This window comes from Acomys minous, assembly GCF_964271855.1.
Source record: "Acomys minous genome assembly, chromosome: 12".
Lineage (NCBI taxonomy): Eukaryota > Metazoa > Chordata > Mammalia > Rodentia > Muridae > Acomys > Acomys minous.
In genome coordinates, this window is record NC_140493.1 from 79,781,718 (window position 1) to 79,809,421 (window position 27,704).

At 43.1% G+C, this 27,704-nt stretch overlaps 2 protein-coding genes across 9 annotated transcripts in view; both read left to right on the forward strand.

The window, feature by feature from the left end:
* Window positions 1–83: 83 nt before the first annotated feature.
* On the forward strand, window positions 84–21,604 carry SKA2 (spindle and kinetochore associated complex subunit 2). 2 transcript variants are annotated; one of them, XM_084803308.1, is made up of 4 exons: window positions 84–231; window positions 7,834–7,923; window positions 10,313–10,489; window positions 21,118–21,604. In XM_084803308.1, exons 1-4 carry the CDS (start codon window positions 199–201, stop codon window positions 21,181–21,183), a joined length of 366 nt encoding a protein of 121 aa, XP_084659434.1. In that variant the 5' UTR covers window positions 84–198; the 3' UTR covers window positions 21,184–21,604. The 2 variants fall into 2 exon arrangements, with proteins under 2 accessions (XP_084659434.1, XP_084659433.1); XM_084803307.1 differs by lacking the exon at window positions 21,118–21,604 and adding an exon at window positions 15,724–16,012 and having other exon boundaries at window positions 86–231.
* A 978-nt stretch (window positions 21,605–22,582) lies between these two features.
* Window positions 22,583–27,704, forward strand: part of TRIM37 (tripartite motif containing 37) — a 133,833-nt gene continuing 128,711 nt past the window's right edge. For 4 of the 7 annotated variants that reach the window (XR_014783522.1, XM_084803260.1, XM_084803261.1 and 1 more), the window contains exons 1-2: window positions 22,584–23,014; window positions 25,844–25,945. Coding sequence is in view for 6 of the 7 variants with exons in the window: in XM_084803260.1 (XP_084659386.1) it covers window positions 22,994–23,014; window positions 25,844–25,945 (123 nt within the window). In the remaining variant the exon portion in view is untranslated. Of the gene's footprint in view, window positions 23,015–25,843; window positions 25,946–27,704 lie in introns of all 7 variants that reach the window. The other 3 variants (XM_084803259.1, XM_084803262.1, XM_084803258.1) reach the window with 2 other exon arrangements.

Genomic DNA, 27,704 nt, shown 5'->3' on the forward strand with positions numbered 1-27,704 from the left:
GTTTTGTGTCTTTGCCCAACAGGAAAGTGCGTTTCATAAGGAGGGGCGTTACCCAATCGCCAATGGGCGGGCGCCGGCGGCACGGACCGGCCAATGGGCGCGAGACGTTGAGTGACAGCTGCCCAATAGAGACCCAGAGTGCTAGCACGGCTTGCAGCTTAAGCGCCTCCGCGGTCTGAGGAATGTCAACTATTCAACATGGAGGCGGAGGTCGATAAGCTGGAACTGATGGTGAGTGAAGAGTGCAGGAAACCTACTGGGTAGTTAATTTTCTCCACCAGAGGCCTAGAAGGTGAGGCGCAATTTGGAGTCGCCGGAAGCTGGGTGGTGGAGGCTGGGATGCGAATGGGGTTCCTTTTTTTTTTTTTTTTTTTTTTTTTTTTTTTAAATCTGCACGGAAGGGAGCCACCGCCGCCTTGGTCTCTTAACCGCCGCGGGGGAAGGGGTTACATCCGGGGAACTCGTGAGGGAAATGGCGGGAGATGTTGAGGGTGTGGGGCCCTTTGTAATTCCTTTGGTCCTCGCTTTCACTTCCACGGGCTCCGGGAGCCGCACCCCGTACGGACTCCGTCTCATGAAATTTCCACCTTTCTCCGCCTGATGCGAACGGAACGGCCTTTAAAAGCTCGGAGGAGGAGGAGGAGGAGGAGGAGGAGAGAGGTCGCTCGCGGTTTCCGAAAGCGGGGATGCAGGGATGATGAGGTGGGGGCAGAAGTGTAGGGGCGCCGAGAAAATCAGGCTCCACCGTTCACCTCCGCGCCGGCGAGCTGGGACGCTCTGAAAGAGGACGCTAGACTTGCACGAGAAACTTCCACCGCGGTCCCGCAGAGCCGGCTCTGTGCTGCTCGGAGGTGGCGTGGGAGATGGGGGGTGGGGGTGGGAGGCGAGCGGCGGGGACCGAGCCTAGAGCTCCTTCCGGGAGCGCGCGCGGCATCGCCAGGCCAGGCCGGCTGCTGCTGTCCGGTGCCCGCTTTCTTTCCTCTGTGATGGGTGAAGCCGGGACGGAGGACCTCGGCGGCCGCTGGGGGAGTCGGGCGGGCACTGGGCGTCCAAGCCGAGGGGCCTCCTAGTCCTCAGTGAGGGTTTTCCCAGCACTGTTGTCTTTATTCCCGCCCTCCCATCCTTGCCCGCTTGATCGCCGCGCCTTTTTTCTTAGTTTTCTTGTTCTGCCTTCAGTCTTCTTTTGCATGGTCACTTTTCTTCCAGGTTGGAATAACTTCCTCAAAAATACAGCGCGTGAAGGAATCATTGAGCATTAAGTAACAAGATTAATATTAAAAAGTAAAACACTTCTTTCTTCATCCGTAATCTGCCCTTTTCCCCTCTGCTTAGGTAGTCGTGTGTCTGTGCTACCCTTTCCAAGGAATTCTTGAGTCTCTAACTTCTGTCTTGGAAAGGACTTTGGGGTGTACCTGGAAGGTAGCAAGTACCACCCCGCCTTCCCCATCCCCACCCCCTAAAGAGTGAGGCCTCGGTTTCTTTTCCCTTGCGTTAATGAATTCAAGTGTTTCAAACACGTTTTTATTAGAAAGCTTTCAGTTGCTTTTAACATTGTATTTTAAACTTTCTTTGTGGAGGTAGCGTGGGGATGGAAGGGGGCTGGGAAGGGGAGAATTTTCTGCAGCTTTCCAAATACTGAAAAATGAATATTTGACTTAAGGACTTTGTGTGTGTGTGTTGTGGGGCGGGCGTATTATTACTTTAAGCAAAATACACACAAAATGTTAAATATCCTGGTTAGAGTCTATTAACAGGCATGCGAATTCTCTTTCTCACATAGAGTGAATTCCTTCCTTTGGAATAGGTGGAGATAGTTTTACTTGTTAGAAGCTAATTCTGTTTTTACCAGGTTGTTTTCTTTAGTTGGTTGATCAATTTCTGAGCTTTATCTAGCTTTTCTATAACAATCAATACACAGGCTTTAAAAAAATATTGAGTATATTATCTTTTGTTATTGTTTGTTTGTTTTTCGAGACAGGGTTTCTCTGTGTGTACCTGGCTGTCCTGGACTCATTTTGTAGACCAGGCTGGCCTCGAATTCACAGGGATCTCCCTGCCTCTGCCTCCAGAGTGCTGGGATTAAAGGCCTACGCCACCACACCCGGCTAAGCATATTATTTTAAGGAAAGAACAAGTAAACGTCCTGCAAAAAGTAAGTCATAGGAAGTTATGAGGTCTCTCGTCGTTGACATTTTTAGATATATAAAGTATATGGTAGCTTTAAAATTTCTTTTTGCAGAGGATGAAAGGAAAGCAACCTTCCCTTTGTGACATTTCCTTAAGCACATTCATGGTAGCACTTACATTTTCCAAGTTACTGATTTTTTTTTTTCTCAAAATCAAGGGCTTGAAAACATTTTTATCACGATTTTCAATATAAACTGCTTTTTATTGGCTAGACAGCAAAAGACATCTCATCTTGCCACATTCCTTTAAAAAAAAGTATCTGTAAACTATGTTGTTTCTAAGCCACCGATAAATAAATAGTCTCTTGTGCAATCTTCTGTTATTAGGTCTTTGATTTGTTAAGGAGGCCTTGGATATATAATAGGAGTGCATACTGCTTAACTTTGTAAAGGCAGCAGTTATCTTAACTCTGTGAAAAGTCTAGTAGTCTTAATGAATTTTTGACGTTTTTCTTGTGTTGACCTCTAATTTAGAAAATTTAATGGCCTTTTAAACATTTGTCTTTAAAACTCAATGCTTGGCCGGGTGTGGTGGCGCATGCCTTTAATCCCAGCACTCAGGAGGCAGAGGCAGGCGGATCGCTGTGAGTTCGAGTCCAGCCTGGTCTACAAAGTGAGTCCAGAACAGCCAAGACTACACAGAGAAGCCCTGTTTCAGAAAAACAAACAAACAAACAAACAAAAACCTCAATGCTTGGTTAGCAGACATAAATATTCCCAAGTTTGAGTTCCATGGCCAGGATTTGTGCATAAGTATCCTAGCCATTCTGAACCTGAGTCCATTTTTTAGTAGGCTTTAGTCTGTCTAAGTAGCTGAACTGGACCATTTAAAGGAAGGCCAGTAACAGTAGTGGGAATGTATTTTTGCATCAGTCGACATTGCTGATGGTGGAGTAAGCTCATTGTGGGTTAATCTTCGGTCTCTAACATTTCCCCCGCCCTGAGTGAGGGGTGCTTGTCTCCTGCCCTCCTTTTGTCATCCCACTTGGGATTGGTCACAAAAGGTAGTGTAACAGGATACTTGGATTCTGTTTCTTGGTTTACGTTTGTCTTTTAAGGAAAGTTATTTTATCCCTCTCATTGTTTTCTTGATATTTCTAAGTTTGAAGGGAATGCATGTGCCTTTCTTCACTACGTAGGATATTTTAAGAGTTAAACTGAAATATTAAAGATCCTCTAATCTAGGTTAGGCTGAGTTAACATCCTGTCTAGAACATACTCTCTTCCCTTGTTATAATAGCCCTTGAATTAAAGAGGCACCAGATTTAAGTACTGTGGATGCATGTGTGTGTGCACCTGCATTAGATTCTATAGAGATGCTTGGGTATATGGAGTTGACTCTTTTTTTTTTTTTTTAAAGATTTATTTATTATGCTTATAATGTTTTGCCTGCATGTACACCTGTCTGCCAGAAGAGGGCACCAGATCTCATTATAGATGGTTGTAAGCCACCCTGTGGTTGCTGGGAATTGAACTCAGGACCTTTGGAAGAAAAGCCAGTGCTCTAACCTCTGAGCCATCTCTCCAGCCCCTCTTTTTGGTTTTTTGAGACAGGGTTTTTCTGTGTAGCCTTAGCTGTCCTGAACTCGCTTTGTAGACCAGGCCGGCCTCCAAGTCACAGTGATTCACCTGCCTCTGCCTCCCAAGTGCTGGGATTAAAGGTGTGCTCCACCACCGCCTGGCCTGTTTTTTTGTTTTTTAGGATTTATTTTATGAATATGATTGTTTTGCCTGTGTGTACATGTGTGCCTGGTGTCTAAGGAGGTCAGAAGAGGGCATTGGAACTCTTGAAACTGTTACGGATGATTTTGAGGTGCCAGGTGGGTGCTAGGAAACTAACTCAAGACTCAGCAAGAACAGGTGTTATTAACCACTGAATCATCTACCCAGTCCTTTTCTTTTTCCTTTCTTTCTTTCTTTCTTTCTTTCTTTCTTTCTTTCTTTCTTTCTTTCTTTTTTTTTCTGAGACAGGGTTTCTCTGTGTAGCCCTGGCTGTCCTGGACTTGCTTTGTAGACCAGACTGGACTTCATGTCACAGCGATCCTCCTGCCTCTGCCTTCCGAGTGCTAGGATTAAAGGCGTGCGCCACTAGGCCTGGCTTAATTTCTTTTCTTTGAAGTAATTACTCAAAGGCCTTGCTTTTTATGGTAGGTAGCCAATTGCTTTGGAAGGGGAGTTAACCAACGTTATATTTCAGCAGAGAACAGACATTTTTTCACACATTTGCCTCAGTAGTAATTACAGCTGATTTTGTTAATATCAACCCTGAAGCGTTTACCGATGGCCATGCTAATTTAGTTACTAAAGGCTCAGGACATATTACGACATTCCTGAATGCTGCTACTCACAGATTAGTCATTCAAAGCCAGTGATCACTTTGGGATGTAAGTCTTTTGTCCTTCAAAAAATAAACCTTGGTATAAATGTTTTTAGGTTTTGGATGTCTTCCGACAAAATGGCAACTCAACTTTAAAGTCCTTGCACACTGAATCTTACATTCCTTTCCTGCTCACTACTGCTGACGACTGCTCTGACTTTATTGCACTACTGTACTTTACAGCCAGCAGTGCAATAGTATTGTCAAAGCATCCGAAAGCAGGCTGCACACCTTTTTTGGTTCTTGTTTTATAGTGTTTGTGAAAATTGTTCTATAACTTTCAGTGCTGAAAACTGTATAGTTTTGTTACTGTGTATAATTTTCAAAATTGTTTGAAAAATATTTTATTATAATTTATTAAAATTATTATAAAAGTCATCATTTGAAAAAAAACCTTAACATTAAAAATTCATTACTGTATTGCACTGAAAAGTCATTACTGTATGTTTAAAGTCATGGCTGTTCTAAATGAATAGTACTTTGTAATTTGCTTCTTTTTGTAATAGACTTGGATGGGTTCTGGCGACACTTAGGTTTTGTTAGGTTGTATGAGTTGATAAGTGATAAACAGTCTGTCACGTCTATTTGCTATGGCAACACGTTAAATCTTAGTGTTCATTTTGGTACTATATAGGAAATGTTTACACGTAAAACTTAGGGAGGAGATGCCTAGCCCCACAAGTAGTTCACAGCCACTTGTAACTCCTGCTCCAGGGGATTCGATGCTGTTACAAGTGCTTAGTTATTGTAATTATAAGATATAAAGCATCACTTTTTAAAAAACCTTTTATCGAATTTTTGTGAATTTCACATCATGCACCCCAATCCTACTTGTCTCCCCATCCCTTGGTATCCGCCCTCTGCCCTTGTAACCTCCCCCTCAAAATAAAATAAAATGAAATAGAATGAAAAGAAAAAAAGAAATCTTGTGGAAGCTGTAGTGTGGCACACAGTATACCATTTTGTCCATACAAAGTCATCACTTTGGGTAATGAGTCTTAATGTAATTTTGCATAAGTAAAACTAAAAGTTTAAGTGTACACTATGATGAGTTTTGGCAAATGTCTATAGTCATGTAACTACTCCACTGCTAAGACATAAAACATTTCATTATATTGAAAGCCCCTCTGGGGTTTCCTTTCCAACAGTAGTTCTCTTATGAGAACTTAGGAGTGGGCTAACTGTGTGTGCCTTTTTGCACTTACTGTAATTGCTGTCGTCATCTTACCTTGGTTGCATGCATTGACAGTTGATTCATTTGTATTGCTGAATAGTATTCCATTGTATACAATCTGACATTGTTTCTTGGATTGTTTCCAGTCTTTGGCTGTTTTGAATAAAGTTGTTGGAAGCATTGAGTGTCTTTGCCTGCACATATTTATTTCTTTTGTATAAATACTGAGAAATGGGATTACTACTGTGAATTTATGTTTGGTTTTGTAAGAAATTGCTAAAATCAGATGGGTGGTGGTGGCACATGCCTTTAATCCTAGCACTTGGGAGGCAAGTGCAGGCAGATCTCAGAGTCTGAGACCAGCTTGGTCTACAGAGTGAGTTCCAGGACAGTGAAAGCTACCCAGAAAACCCCTGTCTTGGAAAAAAAAGGTGGGTAGTGGTGGCGCATGCCTTTAATCCCAGCACTTGGGAGGTAGAGGCAGGTGGATCTCTGTGAGTTCAAGGCCAGCCTGGACTACAGAGCGAGTTGTAGGACAGCCAAGGCTACACAGAGAAACCCTATGGGGTTGGGGGGGAAGAAAGAAAGAAAAAAAAAACTTTTCCATAGTCCCCCTAATGATATTGAATATTTTCATGAGTTTATTTTCAGCTGATGTATCTTTAATGTCTTCTTTGACATCCATGCATGGTATATGCACATACGTGCATCCACATAAACCATGGACACATGATATGTTTTTTCTCAGTCCAAGTTCACAGCACCTAGGTTGGGCAGCTTGCAATTGTCTGCAATTCCAACTTCAGAGGATCCTATCTTCTGGCCTCTGTGGGCTCCTTAACACATATGGCAAGGACAAACAGGCATACACAAACATGTAAATTTAAAAGAATTTTTTTGGTAAATTATTTTATATTTTTATGTGTATGTGCTTGCTTGAGTTTATATCCATCACATGCTGGAAGGGTTTTGGATCTTCTGAAACTGGAGTTGCTGCAGATGGTTGAGTCATGTGTATGCTGAGAAGTGAACAAAACTAGATTCTCTGCACGAGTAGTAAGCTCGCTCTCGCTCTTATTTATTATTTATTTTTGTTTTTCCTAGACAGGGTTTCTCTGTGTAGCTTTGGCTGTCCTGGACTTATTGTGTAGACCAGGATGGCCTCAAACTCACAGGGATCTGTCTGCTTCTGCCTCCCAAGTGCTGGGACTAAAAGCCTGATTGGCTCCCAAATTAAATTGTAACAAGATTTAACATGTGTATGTGTAGTGGTGCACATGCCCTGGTGCATGTGGTAAGGTCCAAAGTTCAACTTGCATGAGTTCTTTGCTGACACCAGTTATGTGCTCAGGTGGATGTAGCTTGATGGGGCACACAAGAGGACTTGGCACCTGACTCTAGCACTGCCTGAAATGGGATAAGGGAGGCACAAAGGCCTCTAATTCCAGCCACTCTAGAGGGGTAAACTGGAGGATTAGGATTTCAGGCTCATTTTTTAAAAATATTATTTATTTATTTTAAGATTTATTTATTATGTATACAGTGCTTTGCCTGCATGTGTGCCTGCACGCCAGAAAAGGGCACCAGATCTCATTGTAGATGGTTGTGAGCCACCATGTGGTTGCTGGGAATTGAACTTAGGACCTTTGGAAAGGCAGCCAGTGCTCTTAACCGCTGAGCCATCTCTCCAGCACCTTCACCTGCTGAGTCATCTCGCCATCCAACTCAGCCTAGTTTTTTTAAATTTTTTAAATTATGTATACAGTATGCATCCGATCACATTAGAGATGGTTGGGAGCCACCATGTGGTGCTGGGAATTGAACTCAGGACCTCTGCAAGAGTAGTCAGTGCTCTTAACCACTGAGCCATCTCTCCAGCCCCTCAGCCTAGTTTTAAGTTTTAGTACAGTGCTATAGATATTGTTTGCTGCTTTATATACTTTTGTGGTTTTTTTGTCTTTATATATACTTTTATATCTAACAGTTTATAGTGTTTATTATATACTATTAAATATTTAGAAATGTGAAAAGAGTGGATAATTATGCTTACCAATACATTTTGTTTCCTGAATAATATATGTGTACTGGTTTTTTAGTTCCAGAAAGCTGATTCTGATTTGGATTACATTCAATATAGGCTGGAATATGAAATCAAGACTAATCACCTACCAGATTCAGCAGGAGAGGTAATTGGGAAATAAGTAAATCGTTTGTTCTATTAAGACAGGGTCTTTTCTATTAAGCTGGGCGGTGGTGGTGCACACCTTTAATCCCAGTACTCGGGAGGCAGAGGCAGGCAGATCTCTTGTGAGTTTGAGGCCAGACTGGCTACAAAAGGGAGTCCAGGACAGCCAAGGCTATACAGAGAAACCCTGTCTCGGGGAAAAAAAAAACCACACACAAAAAAAAGACAGGGTCTCACTCACTATATAGCCTTGGCTGTCCTGGAAGTCACTATGCAGGCTAGCTTGGCTTCAGTCTTACAGATAGCTGCCTGCCTCTGCCTCCTGAGTACTGGCAACCACTATGCTCGGCTATTTTGTACAAACATTTTCTAGTAATATTTCTAATATTAATGTGTTCTAACAATTACTAACTCCCAGGCTTTTCTTTTAAGCACTAGGTTTGTAGAGTCACAAAATCTTGTTTTGATGGAAGATTGCCCATGGTATACTGAAGCCATTATACTGATAACAAAATATGTGCTGACTTTTTTGTTTGAGACAGAGTCTCTCTGTGTGTAGCTTTGGTTGTCCTGGAATCACTTTGTAGACCAGGCTGGCCTGGAACTCACAGCAATCTGCCTGCCTCTGCCTCCCAAGTGCTGGGATTAAGTGTGTGCACCACCATGCCCAGCTGTGCTGACTTTTTAAAAACAGTTAATTAACTCAAAAGGACAAGGCAGGAGGAAGTCTCTGAAGTGCCAAGACCCATGGTTCTTCTCCGAGAATTGTGGTCCCTATTTTGAGGGGAGAAGCCTGAGTGGTCATGCTATTTGGAGAAGATGTTATGCTGTTAATACTGCTTAATTATAGATATGAACAGTGGTTTTTGCAGAAAATTATATAATTTCTTTTTTTCCCCCTTTCTTTCAACTTGACATCATCCAGGGTCATCTGGGGCGGGGGCGGGGGTGGGGTGGGGAGAAAGCCTTTATCAGGCTCACCTGTAAGCAAGTCTGTGAGCACTTTTTAAATTTGTTTTTTGCTTTGTTTTGCTTTTTTCTTTTTTTTCGAGACAGGGTTTCTCTGTGTAGCCCTTGCTGTCCTGGACTCACTTTGTAGACCAGGCTGGCCTCAAAGTCACAGTGACCTGCCTGCCTCTGTTTCCTGAGTGGGGGATGGCCCAGCCCACTGAAGGCAGTGCCATTCTTGGGCAGGTGGCCTGGGTTGTAAAGAAAGTAGGCTGAACAAGTGATGACAACAAGCCAGTAAGCAGTACTCCTCTCTAGCCTCGGCTTCCATCCCTGCATCAGCGCTGTTATATGCTGTATATCCTCCTTGTTTGTTTCTTTTGTTTGTTTGTTTTGTTTTTTTGAGACAGAATTTCTTTGTGTAATCTTGGCTGTCCTGTACTCACTTTGTAGACCAGGCTAGTCTCGAACTTACAGAGATCCTATTGCCTCTGCCTCCCGAGTGCTGGGACTAAAGGCGTGTGCCACTATGCTGGGCTATCTCAGTGCATTTTCATCTTTCCAAATTTAACATACTGTACTCATTAACCCTCTATCATCCTTCCTGCCCAACTCCAACCCCCATTCTACTTTTTTAAAAAAAAATTATTTATTTATCATCTATAGACAGTGATTTGCCTGCATGTACACCAGATCTCATTATAGATGGTTGTGAGCCACCATGTGGTTGCTAGGAATTGAACTCAGGACCTCTGGAAGAGCAGTCAGTGCTCTTAACCGCTGAGACATCTCTCCAGCCCTGCCGCCCATTCTACTCTTAACCTTGTAAATTTTACTACTCTACAGTCCGTATTTGTTCTTTTGTGATTGGCTGATTTTCACTCATAAATGTCTTCAAGACAACTAGATTAAGGGCTTTCCAAGCAGGACCTATAACTTGAGTCCAAATCCCTGAATCCACAGTGGAAAGAGAGAATTTACCCTTGACAGTCATTCTGTAGCCTCCACTTGTCCAAGGTAGTATGTGTGCACTTACACACACACACATACACACACGAAACAACTCATCCATATTGTGTCAGAATTTCCTTTAAATTTTTTGAAAATTTATCATGATTTTGTGTGTGTGTGGTTTGTGTGTGTGTGTGTGTGTGTGTGTGTGTGTGTGTGTGTACAAACAAGGGTGCGTCCTCTCCAGCTGGGTATGTTGGTGCACACCTTTATTCACAGTACCTAGGAGGTAGAAGTAGGTAGCTCTCTCTCAGTTCTTGGTCAGCCTGGTCTACATAGCAAGTTTTAGGCCAAGTATGGCTGCATAGTAAGACAGTAGTGACCAAATAAATGTATGTTGTAGAGGTATTATAAATATTAACTGAAAAATAAGCTTAATTTCCCCACAACATCATTTAATATATGTTAACTTTGTTTTTTTTCTGATGTAGAAAAATGCAGCTGCAATTTTAAAGGAATTATCAGCAATAAAGTCTCGATATCAATCTTTATGTGCACGCTTTAAGCCAGTTTCTGTTGAGCAAAAAGAGACTAAGAGCCGCATTCGTGCTACTTTGAACAAGACAATGACCATGATACAAGAGCTACAAAAGCAAACAGATCTGGAGGTAATGTTTTCAGTTGACAGACTGGATTTGTAAAGGCTTTTTAAAAATCTTATTTATTCTGGTTTTTTGAGACCATTTTTTTTTTATGTGTAGCCTTAGCTGTCCTGGAACTTGCTCTGTAGACCAGGCTGGCTTCCAACTCAGAGATCCATGTGCCTTTGCTTTCTGAGTGTTGGGATTAAAGGTGTACACCGCTACCTAGCAGATTGGTCAAGTTTTAGCTGTGAATATTGTTTTAAAAAAATAAAACCCCAATATGTTGTGCCACATCCATGCACAGTCTTCAGGCACTTAGACCTGACGGAGCTGGTGAGGGAATGAAGACAAGACAGACACACACACAGAAATTCTGGGGTTTGGTAGTCTGGACTCTCTAGAGAAGCCTCAGTACTTTAGAAGTGCAGTGTGTTTATTATAGAGTCGAGCAGGGAGGTATGGCTGTTGCATACAGCTGGCAAGGAGGCTGGGTTACATGTAGATAAACTAGGAGGCAGCTGGACCAAGGAGAGAGGTCTAGCTAATGGGAGGAGTGGCCTCTATAGGGTAGCAGTTTTCACACCATAAATATCTGGTGAGTGAAAGCTGTGGTGAACATTTTCTGCCCACAATGTCAACATCTGTGCTTGGACATTCCTCCAAAGGTCTGAGCCCCTGGGGTCCTTGACGTGGCCAGCTCATGTCAACAACACACAGAATTTCAGTCACACAGGGCTTACTCTACTTCCTGCAATGGTGGAATTTAAATGTAGTAGTCAACTTAAACCGATAGCAATAACAATTTCTTGATTCCCTAAAACTTAATTGCTCTTCTTTCTAGTAAAGTGAGAAAAAAGAAAATTTATGTAGATTTGACATGGTTAGTGAAAGGTGTACTGTCTTGGGTTTTGTAATAATGGCAGAAGAGAAAACATAAACTTACTAATACTTAAGACAAAAAAGTGAGTTTCTTGGGGTTGTAGCACTAACTTGGACTCAAAGCGGTCCTCCTGCCTCAGACTCCTGAGACCTGGAATTATAGGCATTTGTCACTGCACTGTAGGACTAGTGTTTGATGCAAGGTCAGGTAAGTGGTGAGTGTCTACACTCCTGGCACTTGGGAAGTGGAGGCAGGAACGCCAAGGTTTCAAGCTTAGCCTAGACTCAGGGGACATTGTCTCAAAAGAAAAACAAAGCCACTGCCATCTGACACCAGCAATTTCATTTTAAAAGAGCTAAATTGGGGCTGGAGAGATGGCTCAGAGGTTAAGAGAACTGCCTGCTCTTCCAGAGGTCCTGAGTTCAATTCCCAGGAACCACATGGTGGCTCTCAACCATCTATGAGATCTGATACCTTCTGGCCTGCAGGTGTACATGAAGGCAGGACACTATATACATAACAAATAAAGTCTTTGAAAAACAAAGCAAATCCCCACCCTAGCAGCAACAATAGCAACAAAGAAGACCTCCTCCCCTCAAAAAGTTTTAGGCTAATCTGGTCTATATGGTGAGTTCCAGAGCTAGGCAGCGAGGCCTTTTCTTTTTTCTCTTTTAAAAAAAATTAATTATTTTTGTTTGTTTGTTTATTTATTTATTTATTTATTTTTGAGACCGGGTTTCTCTGTGTATTCTTGACTGTCCTGGACTCACTTTGTAGACCAGGCTGGCCTTGAACTCACAGTGATCCGCCTGCCTCTGCCTCCCGAGTGCTGGGATTAAAGGCGTGCTCCACTATGCCCGGCTAAAATTTATTTATTTTTAAAAGATTTTATTTTATTTATTTTATGTATGAGTGCTCCATCTGCATATACGGCTGCATGCCAGAAAAGGGCATCAGATTCCAGTATAGAGGGTTATAAGCCCCCATTGGTTGAATTTAGGGCCTCTGGAAGAGCAGACAGTGCTCTTATCCGCTGAGCCATCTCTCCAGCTCCTTTATTTATTATGTCTACAGTGTTTTGCCTGCATTCTGTGTGCACGGCAGAAAAGGGCACCAGATCTTATAGATGATTGTGAGCCACCATGTGGTTTCTGGGAATTGATCTCAGGACCTTTGGAAGAACAGGCAGTGTTCTTAACCTCTGAGCCATCTCTCTAGCCCAGGATCCTTTCTTAAAGAAAAACCCAACAACAAACCAATTAAGGCCAACCCTGGGCTATCAAGTAAGATCCTACGTCAGAAAACCAAAATGGACTGGAGATGTAGTTCAGTTAAGTAAGGTGCTTGTCTGATAGGCGGAAGCCTCAGGTCAGTCCCCTGAACTACACAAAGTGGGCATGGTGCGCTTTGTGTGCTACCCCAGCACTCAGCAGGTCTGCAGAGTGAGTTCCAGGGCAGGGCTGCCCTGTCTCCAAAAGCCAATGAGAACAAAAGAATCCTTATGATTGTGAACTTCTGGCACAATGTAAAAAGACTCCTTAAATATGTTATATAAAAACATCAGCTACTGAGCGAGGCACTAAGGGTTTGAACTGAGAACTGAATGATTTACTAACATTTTTGTGTAGTGTCAAAGAAAAGTTGGTTTAGACAGAGGAGACTAGAAAGAACTAAAGAACAGATTGTCTGAATAAAGACCTTCAGTTTGGGCTGGAGAGATGGCTCAGGTGTTAGGAGCACTGGCTGCTTGTCCAGAGGTCCTGAGTTCAATTCCCAGAAACCACATGGTGGCTCACAACCCTCTATAGTGAGATCCTGTGCCCTCTTCTGCCATGCTCATACATGCAAATAGAGTGCTTATATATGGCTCTAGGGTTTCACCCCTAGCATCACCAGAAAGATTTTTGGGAGAGTAGGGGAAAGGGGCACATATAGGATAGACTTTGCAAAAGAATTTCAAATTACAAATTTTTTTTCAGTAATAGGGACACATGTTTGAGAATAAAGTCAAAGGCTCTACTTAACCAAAGATTTATTGAAGTGCCCTAAAATTACCTAAAAGGTTTTCGCATTATCTTGTAAGCATGAAGAAAAACAAAGTCTGACTAAGGAAAATGGTTCTTTGTTTATGTGCAACAGAAAGTCAAACTGTTCTGGTATTGCTATAGTCTTTACCAGTGACAGTGATTTTTCATTAGGAAAGGTCACAATGTTTTTGAATTAGCAAGAGTCAGAGGACATTTAAATTGGTAGTCTTAATAAATAAGGAGGCAAGAACAGAAAATAAAGTGGGGGAAAAAGGAATATATAGAAACTTCTAAGACATGGAAGCTTAAATATACTCAATTATGTAGGTTATTACTAGAGGGAGAGATTTGTACCATAGCAAAGCTGGGTGTGGCGAGCATGTCTGTAAATGCAGTACTTGGAAGGCTCAGGCAGGATTGATGCGAATTCCAGGACAGTATGGCTACAGGGTGAGATTCTGTCTCAAAACAGACAAAAAGAAATATCAAAACCTTTAGGAGAAAAATATAATAATTGGCAATAAGAAAGGCTTTAAAAGAGTGTATCGTATTTCATTGAAAGATGCTTTTTTAAAAAGTCAGTGTTAAGAAAAATCCCTTCGGGGATTGGAGAGATGGCTCAGCAGTTAAAAGCACGTGCTGCTCTTGCAGAGTGCCAAAGTTTGGTTCTCAGCATCCACATGGTAGCTCATATTTGTTCATAACTCCAGTTCCTGGTGTTGGAGACTCTCTGGCTTCCCGGGCACTTGTATTCATAGTATTTATTCACACAGACACACACATAAAACCACATTTATGTTTGTTTGAGGGAAAGGGTCTCTTTGTAGTCTTGGCTGTCCTTGAGCTTGCTACGTAAACCAGACTGGCCTTGAACTCCCTCAAATCATGGGCCACCATCCCCAGCCAAAAATTAAAATTAAAAGGTAAAAACAAAAGTTACTTCAAACTTCAGACCGATTCAGTTGGCCTTAATTCTAGGAAAGTTCTGAGAACTTTTGCCTAGTAATCCTAGGAATAACCAGGGTTTATTGAGAACATGTTCTACCACATTAATAGCCTGCCCTTCTTTTGGAACAGAGAAATTCTGCAGCTGTTTGGTTGTATAGGAAGTGCTTATAGTTTTATACATATGAAAATGTTGGGCCAGTGTTGATCCATCAAACTAGCTGCATGGGCAAATAAATGGGGTTCTGAGGTAATGGAGAAGTAGGCTATCCAATAGCCACATACTGCTATATAAATTTAAATGTATTTACATAAACCTGAGAATTCAGTTCTTCATTTCCTGATGGGACAGTGCAGATGCAGATTGTTCCCAGTATTGTGGAAAGTTCTATTGGACAGAGCTACCCTGGAGATGCTGATTCTGTAGTTCTGGGATGTTCCAGATCTGGCTGTCTCTCTAGAGATGACCTGTGTAATTAGGCCGGTTTGTAACTATTTCAGAAGTTGGAACTGTAGCTTGTGTTATTTTCCTGTATAACCCTTTTCTCAGCCAACCTTTTGGTGTTCTATGAAAATCCTTTAGCGTTTATTTATCCCCTTTTGTTTTAGATCTTGTCCCTACCTGCTTTGAGTGGATAGTTACTTCTGCTGTTTTTTTTACCATCTATTATTACGTATCAGTACTCTTTCTTTTTTCCTTCTTTCCTTCCTTCCTTCCTTTATAGCCTTGTCTGTCTTGGACTCACTTTGTAGACCAGGCTGGCCTCAAACTCACAAGAGCCACCTGCCTCTGCCTCCTGAGCACTGGGATTACAGGTGTGTAACACTGAACCCTGCTCCTTTTCTTTTCTTTTCTCCCCGAGACAGGGTTTTTTGGTGTGTCTCAGTGTGTGTGTGTGTGTGTGTGTGTGTGTGTGTGTGTGTGTGTGTGTGTGTGTGTGTGTGTAGCCCTGGCTAGCTTTTCTAGGATTCAAACAGGCTGGCCTGCTTTTGTCTATCAGGTGCTGGAATTGAAGGTGTGTGTCACCACTGCATGGCTTCTTATTTATTTTTCAGAATGTGTTTTGAGGTTCTTCAAAATTCAGCACAAGCTTATTACTCTGGGAAAATTTCATACTATTTTGGCCCAAATCTCTTTTCAAATGTGGTATCCAAATATTAGTTTTGTTAAGCAATAGTCCTTTATTGTTTGATTTCTTGGTCTTGTTTGTACAGCCTAATTGCACGTTCTTTGAAAGTTCAACCATGGTATATAAATAGCCAAATAGCTATTGCTTTCCCTTGCCTTTCAAGTTTTATGATTATAGTATAAGCTTATGAAAAAAAATGTGCAACAAAGCAAAACTTAACTCATTTAACAACCCTTGAAGATCTTTGCAATAAACCCTTTGTAACTTGTTTTCTAGCTTACTCTGCTGACCGAGGAAGAGAAGGCTGTGACAGAGCTGTTAAAATCCCACGTGCCAGACTGATAAAGAGATGGAGTTTTTTAAAGGAGCTCTAATGGCGAAAAGATCAATTCCAGAGACTCAGCAAGATGTCTGGGCAGGGGATGGGGATGGGGCTGATGAGGAAGATGAGATGTCCCTTGAGTGTCAGAATCGTGATGCTTGTCATATGAGCGGAAATTGTAAGGGTGGACATACGGCTAAAACCCAAAAGGATGGCATGGGAATAAAGAGATTTAAATGCTGACACCCACAGTTTTGGACTTTGTAAAAGAGTACGTACATGGGGCTGGAGTGATGGCTCAGGTGAGGAGCACTGCCTCATGAGCACTGGGTTTAACAGTGTGGGCCATCACACTGGGTGTTGTTTCTCTCTTTCCCTCTCTCCCTTTTGAGATAAGGTTTTATGTATCCTAGGCTGGCCTCAGAATTTTATTTTTCTTGGCTACTTCCCAAGTGCTGGGATTACTAGTGTGAGTCACCACATCAGGTTTAAGGAATACTTGGGATCTAACTAGAGCCTTGTGTCTGCTAGGCTAGCACTCTGCCAACTGAGCCACATCCCAGCCCATAATTTCTTTTTTGAGAATGTACATTATAGAGGATAATGCATGCTTAGTTGTATATATGATGTCTAGTATTTCCCAAAATCTAATAAATATAATTGGCTGTTTTATGAAGACATTTATTTTTTTCTCTTTTCATTGCTTACTAGTAATGAACACCATTTGCTTGTTTTCAAATGCTCTTTTAGACCGTCCATCTGGTATTGCAATACTATGTGCTGCTATCTTTCAGTCCAGCTTTTTAGTTCATTCTATATGAGAGATAAAAAGTTGAAACCACTGAAAGACTTACCTTTGAAATTGAGTTCTACTCTAGTCCAGGCTTGTCTAGGGCCTTGCTAACCTGCCTGCCTCAGCCCTTGAGTGCTGGGTTACAGGGATGAGAAGCCATGCCCAGCTATTTGGAGACAGGATTTTACTATGAAGTCCTGTTTCCTTTTTTGGGGTGGGGGGTGGGGAAAGTGGGTTTTCGAGCCAGGGTTTCTCTGTGTAGCCTTGACTGTCCTGGACTCGCTTTGTAGACCAGGCTGGCTTGAACTCACAATGATCCACCTGCCTCTGCCTCCCAAGTGCTGGGATTAAAGGTGTATGTCACCACTGCCTGGCTTTTAAAAAAAAGATTTATCATTTCTACAGTATTCTGTGTGCATGTGTGCCTGTCAACCACAAGAAGGCACCAGATTTCATTACAGATGGTCATGAGCCACAATGTGGTTGCTGGGAATTGAACTTAGGACTTTTGGAAGAACAGTCAGTGCTCTTACCTTCTGAGCCATCTCTCCAGCCCTGTGCCTGCCCCTTTCCTCTTTTTAAAAAAAGATTTATTTTTGCTGGGTGTGGTAGCACACACCTCTAATGCCAGTAGAGGCAGGCAGATCACTGTGATTTTTCAGCCATCATGGTCTACAAAGCAAGTCCAGGACAGCCAAGGCTACTCAGAGAAACCCTGTCTCAAAAAGGAGAGAGAGAGAGAGGTGGGGGGGGGGGGAGGGAGGGAGGGAAAGATTTTTATTTTATGAGTATTTTGCCTGTATTTCTGTAAGTGCCTGATGTTCATGATTGGTACCCAGGGAGACCAGAAAAGGTCAGAGTCCCTGGAAGTGGAGGTTAGACAGTTGTGAGCTGCCATGTTTGTGCTATGAATTGAACCTGGGTTCTCTGGAAGAACAGCCAGTGCTCTTAACCAGTGAGCCATCTTTTCAGTCTTCTTTTGTTTTGTGTTTTTTTGAGGCAGCGTTTTTACTCTCTAGGCCTGGAACTGGAGATAATTTTACTTCAGTCTTCCAAATGCTGGATTACAGACAGGAATTTTCTAATTTATTATGTATACAATGTTCCACCTGCATGTATGTCTGCACACCAGAAGAGGGCACCAGATCTCATAGATGGTTGTGAGCCATCATGTGGTTGCTGGGAATTGAACTCAGGATGTTTAGAAGAGTAGCCGGTGTTCTTAACCTCTGAGCCATCTCTCTAGCCCCCCAGATATGAATTTTCATATCTGCTTTAAGCTTTCTTAAAAGCACAGCAATCTGCTTCCTCTGCCTCTTGTGTTCTGGGATTAAAGGATGTGCAACCACACCCAGCCTGATAGATTACTGTTTTGAGAGCAGTTCCAGTATATGGTGCATGATGGTCTGGAACTCAAGATCTTCCTGCCTCATGCACCTGTATGAGGGTACTAGCACCACCACGAGCCAGCATAACGAGTACACTGAGAAGCCAGGTGTGGTTGTGCATGCCTTTAATCTCAGCCCTTGGGAGGCAGAGGTAGGTGGATCACTGGTGAGTTCGAGTCCAGCCTGGTCGACAAAGTGAGTTCCAGGACAGCCAAGGCTACACAGAGAAACCCTGTCTCAAAAACAAAAAACCAAAAAGAACAACAAAAAAAGTACACTGAGAAGTGCATAGAAAACAATTTTAGGCAGGCTGAGAAGAGTCAAGAAGATAACTGCGCTCAACCTGGTCATGGAGTTTCAGGTGAGCCTGGACTACACAGCAGACTTTCTTTTAAACAAAACCCAGAAAGCATGTTTTGTTTTGTTTTTTTCCCTCTTACATTTGTTTTTCAATCCTGAAGACTCTGTGACTCTCAAATATAACTTCTAGCTCTAGGCCAATATTGCCAGTAAAAATTCTCTACCTGAACAGTTAAACTGAACACATTCAGACTGTTCATCTTGTAATTTTGTAAGTGGCCACTCTTCTATTAGCAGGAACTGAAACCTTTATTTTTTTTAAGATTTATTATTTATACACTATTCTGCCTGTATGTGAGCCAGCCGGCCAGAAGAGGGCACCAGATCTCATTGTTGATGGCTGTGAGGCAACGTAAGGTTGCTGGGAATTGAACTCAAGACCTATGGAAGAACAGACAGTGATCTTAACCTCTGAGCCATCTTTGCAGCCCCTGAAAACTTTGGTTTTTTGAGACAGAGTTTCTCCCTGTAGCTTTGGCTGTCCTGGACTCACTTTGTAGGTCAGGCTGGCCTCGAATTCACATCGATCTGCCTGCCTCTGCCTCCCAAGTGCTGGGATTACAGGAGTGCACCACCTTGCCAGGCCCTGAAACCTTTTTTAATGCAGTTGCATCCACTTATCTATACAATAAAACCTATAACTGGTCATAGTATCCAACTTCCATGTTATAGTATTTTCATTTTTACTACTTTTTAAATTTTTTACTTTTTTATTTTGTGTGCATTAGTGTGAATGTGTCAGATCCTTTGGGACTGGAATTAAGGACAGTTGTGAGCTGCCATACAGGTGCTGGGAATTAAAGCCAGGTTCTTTGGAAGAGTAGACAGTGCTCTTAACCACTGAACCATCTCTCCAGCCCCCATTTTTACTCCTTAAATTAGAATTTTTATTATATTATTATTTAGAATGCAAATTATGCTAATTTTCTGTTAGTGTACTGTTTTTATATTTTTTAACTTACAATCGTATTTAAGCTACTTACATATCTTAAATTTAAAAATATAATTATACTGCATATTTTCCAGAAGTAATCTGCAGTCAATTTCTTTATATATATTCACATTGAATTTAAACAAAGACGTCAGTAATCATACATTGTACTGTAGTATTTAGTTTTGTCATTTTAAATATATCATTCCATGACATGTGTTATATATTTAACATTCTTTTGTTGTTGTTGTTGTTGTTTTGAGACAGGGTCTCTCTGTGTAGCCTTGGCTGTTCTGAACTCACTTCGCAGACCAGGCTGGCCTCAAACTCACAGCAATCTGCGTGCCTCTGCCTCCCAAGTGCTAGGATTTATAAGGCATGCGCCACCATGCCTGGCTTCTTTGTAACATTTGTAACTACTGTATGGATAAACCATGATTTTGCTCAGTTTCTTATTGATAATCTGTGTCATTATAAATTATAAAAGTAGTGCCGGGCATGGTGGCGCACACCTTTAATCCCAACTACCAATTTCTTTTAGCCCAGGTTAACCACAGTATGACTGTACTTGGAATCAAGACCCCGAACTAGCTGCAGATTTCTTTAATTTTTAACTGTCTTGATTAGCCTGTGAACTAGTTCCTTAAACATTTTGGGTTGTTAGGTAAATATACCATACCCTATTTTTAATATATATTGCATAGTGTCATCTATTATACTTAAGGGCAAGGATTTCTCCATATTGTTGAGAATCCCAAGCGCCATACTATTTCCCACAAACTTTTGATTATTTTTTGAGTCTGGCTATGTAGCCTTGGCTAGCTTTGAACTTACCATGTAGACCAGGCTAGTCTTACACCTAGGTATCTGCCCATTTCTGCCTAGTCATTAAAAGATATGATTAAAGGGTAAAGGCATGCACCACCATACCTGACCCTCACAAACTTTTTGAGGTAAGATTTACACAATGAAATTGCTCTTCTGGGCTTCCTTCTGGCCTTGGGGGAGTATCCAGACACCGATTCGCAGTGATGCTGGGAGGAATGAAGTTTAAACGGGCAGGTGGGTTAGCAGAATTTGGAGCTGAGTACCTGGGAAAAACCACCTTCTCCAAGATGGTTTTCAGTGAAAGAGCTCTTTATTGGCGGTGGGGAGTCGGGGATGGAATAAGCGCTATATAAACCTTGGGGAAATGGGTAGGGGTCTTACATCATTGCCTGGGGCTGAGGTGCTTGGAATGCTTCATTTTGGTGGAGAGGAATTCCAGGTGCTAGCTGGACATGTCTTGAAACCTGGCCACCAGGCGACCTCAAGGATGGCAGAGGTTGTCGCAAGGTCACTTGCACTCTGGCATGCAGGCCCAGAATAGGGAAGGAATGATTCTTTTGTGGGTCTCAAGAGGAGAATTTTGGGGTTTGGATACCTCTCTACCTTACTCTTGCTAGAGGCTGGTTCCCCTGGTCCCCATGGCTCAAAATCTGCCTGTTTGTGTCTAGTCATTAAAAGGTAAAGTAGTGCACTGACACATCTGACCCCCATAATTTTTTTTGATATATTTACATAGTGAAATGAACAACTTTAAAGTGTAAACGGAATGTGGTGGCACACCTTTGCAGTATCCCAACACTGAGGAGGTAGAGGCAGGAGTTCAAGGCCAGCATATGCTACAAAGGAAGTTCTAGGTCAGTGCATGCCACATGGGACACTATGAGAACAAAACCAAAAAGGTACAATATTAGAAATATTAGTACAAATAGTTGTGCAACTATCAACCTGCATCTAGTTGCAAGACCAGAAATGATTTTCATTCAACCCGATTTGCTTAAATTATGTGTGGATTATTAATTTTTTAAAGATTTATTTCTTATGTTTACAGTGCTCTGCCTGCATGTACACCTGCAGTCCTGAAGAGGGCGTCAGATCACATTGTAGATGGTTGTGAGCCACCATGTAGTTGCTGGGGAATTGAACTCAGGACCTCTGGAAGCGCAGTCGCTGCTTTTAACCTCTGAGCCATCTCTCCAGGCTGTGTGCGGATTATTCTGGGTTATGTCATATGTGTGCATGTGAGTGTGGGTGTCTGAGGTGGCTCGAAGAACATGTCTGAACTCCTGGAGCTGCAGTACAGGCTGGAGTACAAAGGTGAAAGACTGGGTTAGAAACTGGTCCTCCCCAAGAGCAAAAAAGTGCTCTTCACCTCTGGGCCATCTTTCTAGCATCCAAAAATCTTGTCTATGGTTCATGTAATTAAAAAAAAAAAACGTTGCTAAGCAGTAGGAGTTTCTTTTCAAATTATTAATTCTCTAGATTGGAATTTGTAAATAATTTTGGAATAAACTCAAAAGAAAAAAAATAAGATTTAAGTATTCGACTCATCTATTGTCTTACACACCCTCAGTTTTTTGTGTTTGTTTTTTTTTGGTTTTTCGAGGCAGGGTTTCTCTGTGTAGCTTTGGCTGTCCTGGACTCACTTTGTAGACCAGGCTGGCTTTGAACTCACAGAAATCCACCTCTGCCTCCCGAGTGCTGGGCTTAAAGGCATGCGCCACCCTCAGTTTTTGCAACCTAGTTTCTTGGGGGCAGGAAATTAGAGAGGCGATCGCCTATGAAAGCTGAATAATATGGATGGTAGTCTCCTTATTTTAGTTCCCATTATAGAAACAAGTCTCAAGAAAGGCGTGGTAGTGGGGTGGAGGTCCAATTGTCTCCCCTGAATAAGAAGCAGACGTGGTGCCTCTTCCCAGCAGTCCTGACATCCAGGAAGCTTCGAGACTAGACTATGTAGTCCAACATGAACTACAAAGACATTGTCTTAAAATAACAATAAGCTAAGAGAAATTGCCTGTCCATGAGAGTTGGAGCTTTCGAACTGCATTTACTATAGTGAGGGGAACGAAGTCTAAAAATGCATAAAATCTGCTTTTCCTTCCGGAGACGGAAAACAACCACCATAGCCACGGGTCTGCAGCTCCATCTCTGCATTTCTTTAGGTGAGCCAGACCACGGGGATCCGCAGAGGGGGAGGGGAACGCAAGGAAATCAGCCAGTTCCTGCCTAATACTTGGGGGCGTGGCTTCCAGCTCACAGAAACACCCAAGGTGGCCGCAACGTTTCTGGCGGTAATTTCTGCCAGCCGACGGGTACCGCGCGGACGCCAGGAATGCCTTCCCGCGGCACCGCCCCTCTAAGTCTCGTGTGCCGCGCGCACCGCGGGAACCGGTACCCGCGTATCCTTCTCCCCTCCCCCGCCGCCCCGCCTCCCCATGCCCCGCCTCCTCCGCCGCGCCCCGCCCCCTGCAACGCCGAGTGCGCGTGCGCGCCGCGCTTGCCCCGGCCGCCGCGCCTCTGGCTGCCCTGGTTACCGTTGGTGTTTGCGACTTCTCTGCAGCGCCTGTTTCGCAGCCGACTGGCCCCGCGGCGGTTCCACAGGCGCGCGCCGGCGTCACGTGGGCCGAGGCTCCCACGCGGACGCTGGCTCGCGGCTGAGGCGGGAGGAAAAGTGCAGCGGCTACCGCTAGCCCTCCCTCTCCGCCCCAGGGCAGGCGCGGGGGGCATTACCAAAAAAAAAAACAAACATGGCGAAATGGGGGTAGCCGGCGTGGGAAGCTGACGGGATGCGGCGCGGAGGTGGCACCGTGGTGGGAGCCTGCTGAGAGGTGGGCGCAGCTGACCTGGCGACCTCGGGCCGGCTCCTGACAGCGCGGACCACGGACTCCGAGGGGCGCCGAGGGCCCCCCCGAGAGCCGGAGGCAATGGACGAGCAGAGCGTGGAGGTGAGTGGGGGGCGCTGCGGAGGGTGGCGGCCGCGCTCGCCGCCACCGGGGAGCCTCTTGTACCGCGGGCGCCATGCTCTCGCCCTCCCTGTGGGAGGCAGCCCCTGCTGGGCGCCGGGAGGGAGGGTGGCTGGCCCTGTGCTTCTGCCGCCCTCCGGGTGCCAGGTGCTGAGGCTGTTCCGCAGTCAGGTGCTGCGGGCTTTCCACGATGCCTTGGCACCTGCGCTGGTCGCTGTTTGCAGGCTGGAGCCGTTCCGGAGCAAAACTGCTAATTCATCGGAAGGGTTTGCCCCGCTTTCTCGCCAGGACTTGTTCGGAATGAATAAAGCGGTTTTATTTTTATTTTTTTACCTTCAGAGGTACATTCTGTAGGATTCACACACCCCTCTCACACTTTACTGTCTTAAAGACTAGTTTTCCAGCATTGATTCTTGTAAGATGACTTCATGGTTCAGATATATCCATGTGGGCTAGAAGCATCAGAAACGATTGCCTTTTGGGACACAACTATGCGATGTAGTAATAATTAAAATTTCAATCTCTCAGACACTAAAATACTATATAATTTTGCTTTTAAAAAGTCAAGGGTACAGAGAACCCTCTCTTGAAAACCAAAGAAACAAAAAACAAAATTAAAAAAAAAAACCCAAGAAACAAAAGTAAGGAATAATTTAGCACTTGAAATTAACCTAGTTCATAGCAATGGCCTTTTATCTTCCCAGAACCAGCTAGAGTCTGCATCTCTCAGTTCTGGCCTTGCAGTCATGATTAGAACCATGAGTAATTTTGTACTTAATTGCACTTGTGAAAGTTGTATAAAGGTTTTGTAACCTTTTTTTGGTTTTAAGACAGTTTAATTTTTCTGCCATGGGTTAAAAACAAACGTAGGTACTGCAAAGAATAAACCTAAAATACACAGTAACATTTTTTAGTTTTTTAATTTTGTCACTTTCAAGATAGTTTCCTCTGAAACTTAAAAAAAAATTGTATTTTTAAAAAAGTTTGCTAATCAGATGTGGCGCACGCCTTTAATCTCAGTACTTGGGAGGCAGAGGCAGGTGGATCTCAGTGAGTTTGGGGCCAGCCTGGACTACAGAGCAAGTTCCAGGACAGCCAGAGCTGTTATACAAAGAAACCCTGTACCAAAACTCGCACCACCCCCTCCTCCCACCACGGAAAAAAAAAGTTTGATATTTACAAATTTGTTGTTGTTGTTGTTGTTGACTAGATGTCAGAAGGGACACTAAAATGTTTAGATTCTCAGGCTGACTTAATTTATTGTGTGCATGGGCGTGCATCCATTGATATGTTCATGGGGAGGTCGGCACAATTTGGAGTTGGTTCTCCTACCATGTGGGATTCCTGGGATGGAACAGAGGTCTTCAGGCTTGTTGACAGGAGCCTTTGCCCGCTGAGCCTCCTTGCCAGCTTCAGTGTATCAGTGTATCTTAAAAATTTCCTCTTGTCTGGATGTGGTGGTGCATACTTTAATCCCAGCCCTTGGGGAGCAGAGGCAGGTAGATCTCTGATTTTTAGGCCCAGATGGTGAGCATAGGATGTTTGAGGCCAGCCAGAACTACATAGTGAGACTGTCCCTTAAAAACAGATTTCCTCTCTTAGTTACAAAAGCAATTCATTTCCCTTGTGGAAATTGCAGAAGTAAGAATTTCTCAATGTGTATTTAGTCATGCAGTCTTTATTTTTTACTGTCACACACACATTTTTTCTGTAGTATAAAGTATTTTTGCATGCTATATATGTAATTTTCTTTTTTTCTTGTTTGTTTGTTTATTTATTTATCTTGAGACAGGGTTTCCCTGTGTAGCCCTGGCTGTCCTGGAACTCTCTTTGTAGACCAGGCTGGCCTCAACTCACAGAGATCTTCCTCTCAAGTGCTGGAATTCAAGGTGTGCACCACCAGGACCAGCTTGAGTGCCATAGTTTATTTGTGAGGGCTATAGTTACATTTTTCCTTTTATTATAATTTACCCCAATATGAATATTTCTGCATAAAGTCTGCATTTCATGTTTCTCCTTTTTTTTTTTTTAATGTGTATCTGGGTGTGGGTATGTTATGTGTTTATAGCACACATATGGGGTCACTGGAGAATCACTGGTGATTACATTCCACCTTTTGTTTGACACAGGGTCTCATTGGCCTCGAATTTCACCAGTTAGCCAGGATAGCTGGGAGTGAGCTTCCAGGGATCTGCGTGTGCTTGCTGTCTTGCCATAGCTGGGATGACGTACACCTGTACTGCATTGTACCGGGATTCTGGGGATCTCAGATTCTTGTTCTTTTTTTTTTTTTTTTTTGGTTTTTTCGAGACAGGGTTTCTCTGTGTAGCCTTGGCCGTCCTGGACTCACTTTGTAGACCAGGCTGGCCTTGAATTCACAGAGATCTGCCTGCCTCTGCCTCCCGAGTGCTAGGATTAAAGGAGTGCGCCACCACACCTGGGGATCTTAGATTCTTATGCTTTGAAAGCAAGCACTTCACTGCTTAAGCCACTTTATTAGTCCATATGTTTCTCTTGCCAGATGTTCTGGCTAACCAAGTTCTGATGGGAGATACAGTTAAATCTGAAGCATTTTCTTTCTTCCTCTTTTCCTTTTTGTTTTTCTTTTCATTTTCTTTTTCTTGAGACAAGGTCTCACTGAGTAGCCCTGGCTTGCCTGGAACTCAGCTGTGTTTAGTTTCAGACAGGCAGAGATAACTGCCATTGCTTCCTGAATGTTGTGCACCATTATGCCTGGCTTTGAGTGAAGTTTTTTTTATCATGTCGTTTACTCTCGACTTAGTATAATCTTAGCATATCTTTTGTTTTCAGAGCATTGCTGAGGTTTTCCGATGTTTCATTTGTATGGAGAAATTGCGAGATGCTCGACTGTGTCCTCATTGCTCCAAGCTTTGTTGTTTCAGCTGCATTAGGGTAAGTTGTATTCCTTTTCATGTGCATTCAGTTTTTGTTATTATTAGCTGTTCTGATTTTGAGACCGACAGATCTTAATCTAGGGCTCTGGCTGGCCCAGAACTCATTATGTAGATCAGGCTGACCTCAAATTTACACGGAGATCCTCCTGCCTCTGCCTCCTGAATTCTGAGACTAAAGGGGGCTCCACCATGCCTTGTGTATTTTGTTTATATATGCTGCACTGTAAATATTAACCACATCTCTTTTTCTTTTTCTTTTCCTTCTTTTTTCTGTTTTTGTTTTTTTTGAGACAGGGTTTTCCCTGTGTAGTTCTGGCTGTCCTAGGCTCACTTTGTAGACCAAGCTGGTCATGAACTCACAGAAATCCACCTGCCTCTGTCCCCTAGAGTGCTGAGATTCCAGGTGTGTACCACAATGCCTGGCTAACCATGTCTTTTTTAAGATGTATTTTGTTACCCTTTAAAATGTCGTCCCCCCCTGCCCCCCCAAGACAGGGTTTCTCTGTGTTATCCTTGCCTGTCCTGCACTCGCTTTGTAATCCAGGCTGTCCTGGAACTCACAGCAATCCACCTGCTTCTGCCTCCTGAGTGCTGAGATTTTTTTTTTTTTTTTTTTTTTTTTTTTTTTTTTTTTTTTGGTTTTTCGAGACAGGGTTTCTCTGTGTAGCCTTGGCCATCCTGGACTGACTTTGTAGACCAGGCTGGCCTTGAACTCACAGCGATCCGCCTGCCTCTGCCTCCCGAGTGCTGGGATTAAAGGCGTGCGCCACCACGCCTGGATGGAGTTTCAGTTGTGGGCTACCATGTGGGAGCTGTGACTTTAACCTGCGTATTCTGGAAGAGCAGCTGATGCTCTTAACAGCTCCCAAGTGTTTGTTTTATGCACGGAGCACAACTGTTCCTATCTAGTAATGTTTTTGAGACACTCTTGCTATGTAGTCCTGGCTGTGTAGAAGAGGCTGGCCTCAGACTTGGGGTCCTCATGCTGCTACCACTCAAGTGACAGGATTAGGAGTATGTGTCACCGCACAGAACCCCAGAAGTAATTTAAAGATGAAATTATGGGCTGGAGAGATGACTAAGCTGTTAAGAGCACCTGTTGCTCTTTGAGGAGATCTGAGTTCCTAGCGCCTACTTCAAGCAGCTCAGAACTGCCTGTAACTCCAGCAACAGGGCATTCAACACCCTCTTCTGGCTTCCTCAGTCACTCACATAAATGTGGCATACACACGTACAAGCACATATGCATGCATGAAATTAATAAAAGTTGGGGGTTTATTACATCTGTTTATTTGTGTGTATAAGGGTGGGACACCATAAGGAGGTCAGAGGACAACCTAGGGGACTCAGATCTCTTTCTACCATGTAGATGAGATGTGGAATTCAAACTCAGGTCTTTAGGCCTGACAGCAAGCTGAGTCGTCAACAGTTGAGGGGTTTGTAGAGACAGAGACATGGTTATCTCCAGAAACTTTGACATTACAAGGAAGCCAGAACTCCTGGGAGTTTACATTCCAAATCGTAAAATGCTTATGAGACCTGAGCAGGAGCTGCTGCAGTGCTTACTTATGTTTTAGGTCTGATTTACATGCTCATAATGTGTAGACCTGAGAATTAGCTTGCTTTTCACAAAGTAAATTTGGTAGTACCGTAAAGTCAGTGGTTTGTAATTAATTTTAAAAAATGCTGTGGCTTATTTTTGAGAGTGGAGTGACATTATTCCTATAAAGATTACATCTTTGTGAGCTCCAGCTAGC

What these genes read in the sequence shown, in the direction of transcription:
- SKA2 (XM_084803308.1), top strand. Translation starts at nt 199, where the DNA reads ATGGAGGCGGAGGTCGATAAGCTGGAACTGATG. An exon ending in TCGATAAGCTGGAACTGATG is followed by an intron (nt 232 to 7,833) that starts GTGAGTGAAGAG and finishes CTGGTTTTTTAG; the next exon opens with TTCCAGAAAGCTGATTCTGA. An exon ending in TACCAGATTCAGCAGGAGAG is followed by an intron (nt 7,924 to 10,312) that starts GTAATTGGGAAA and finishes TTTCTGATGTAG; the next exon opens with AAAAATGCAGCTGCAATTTT.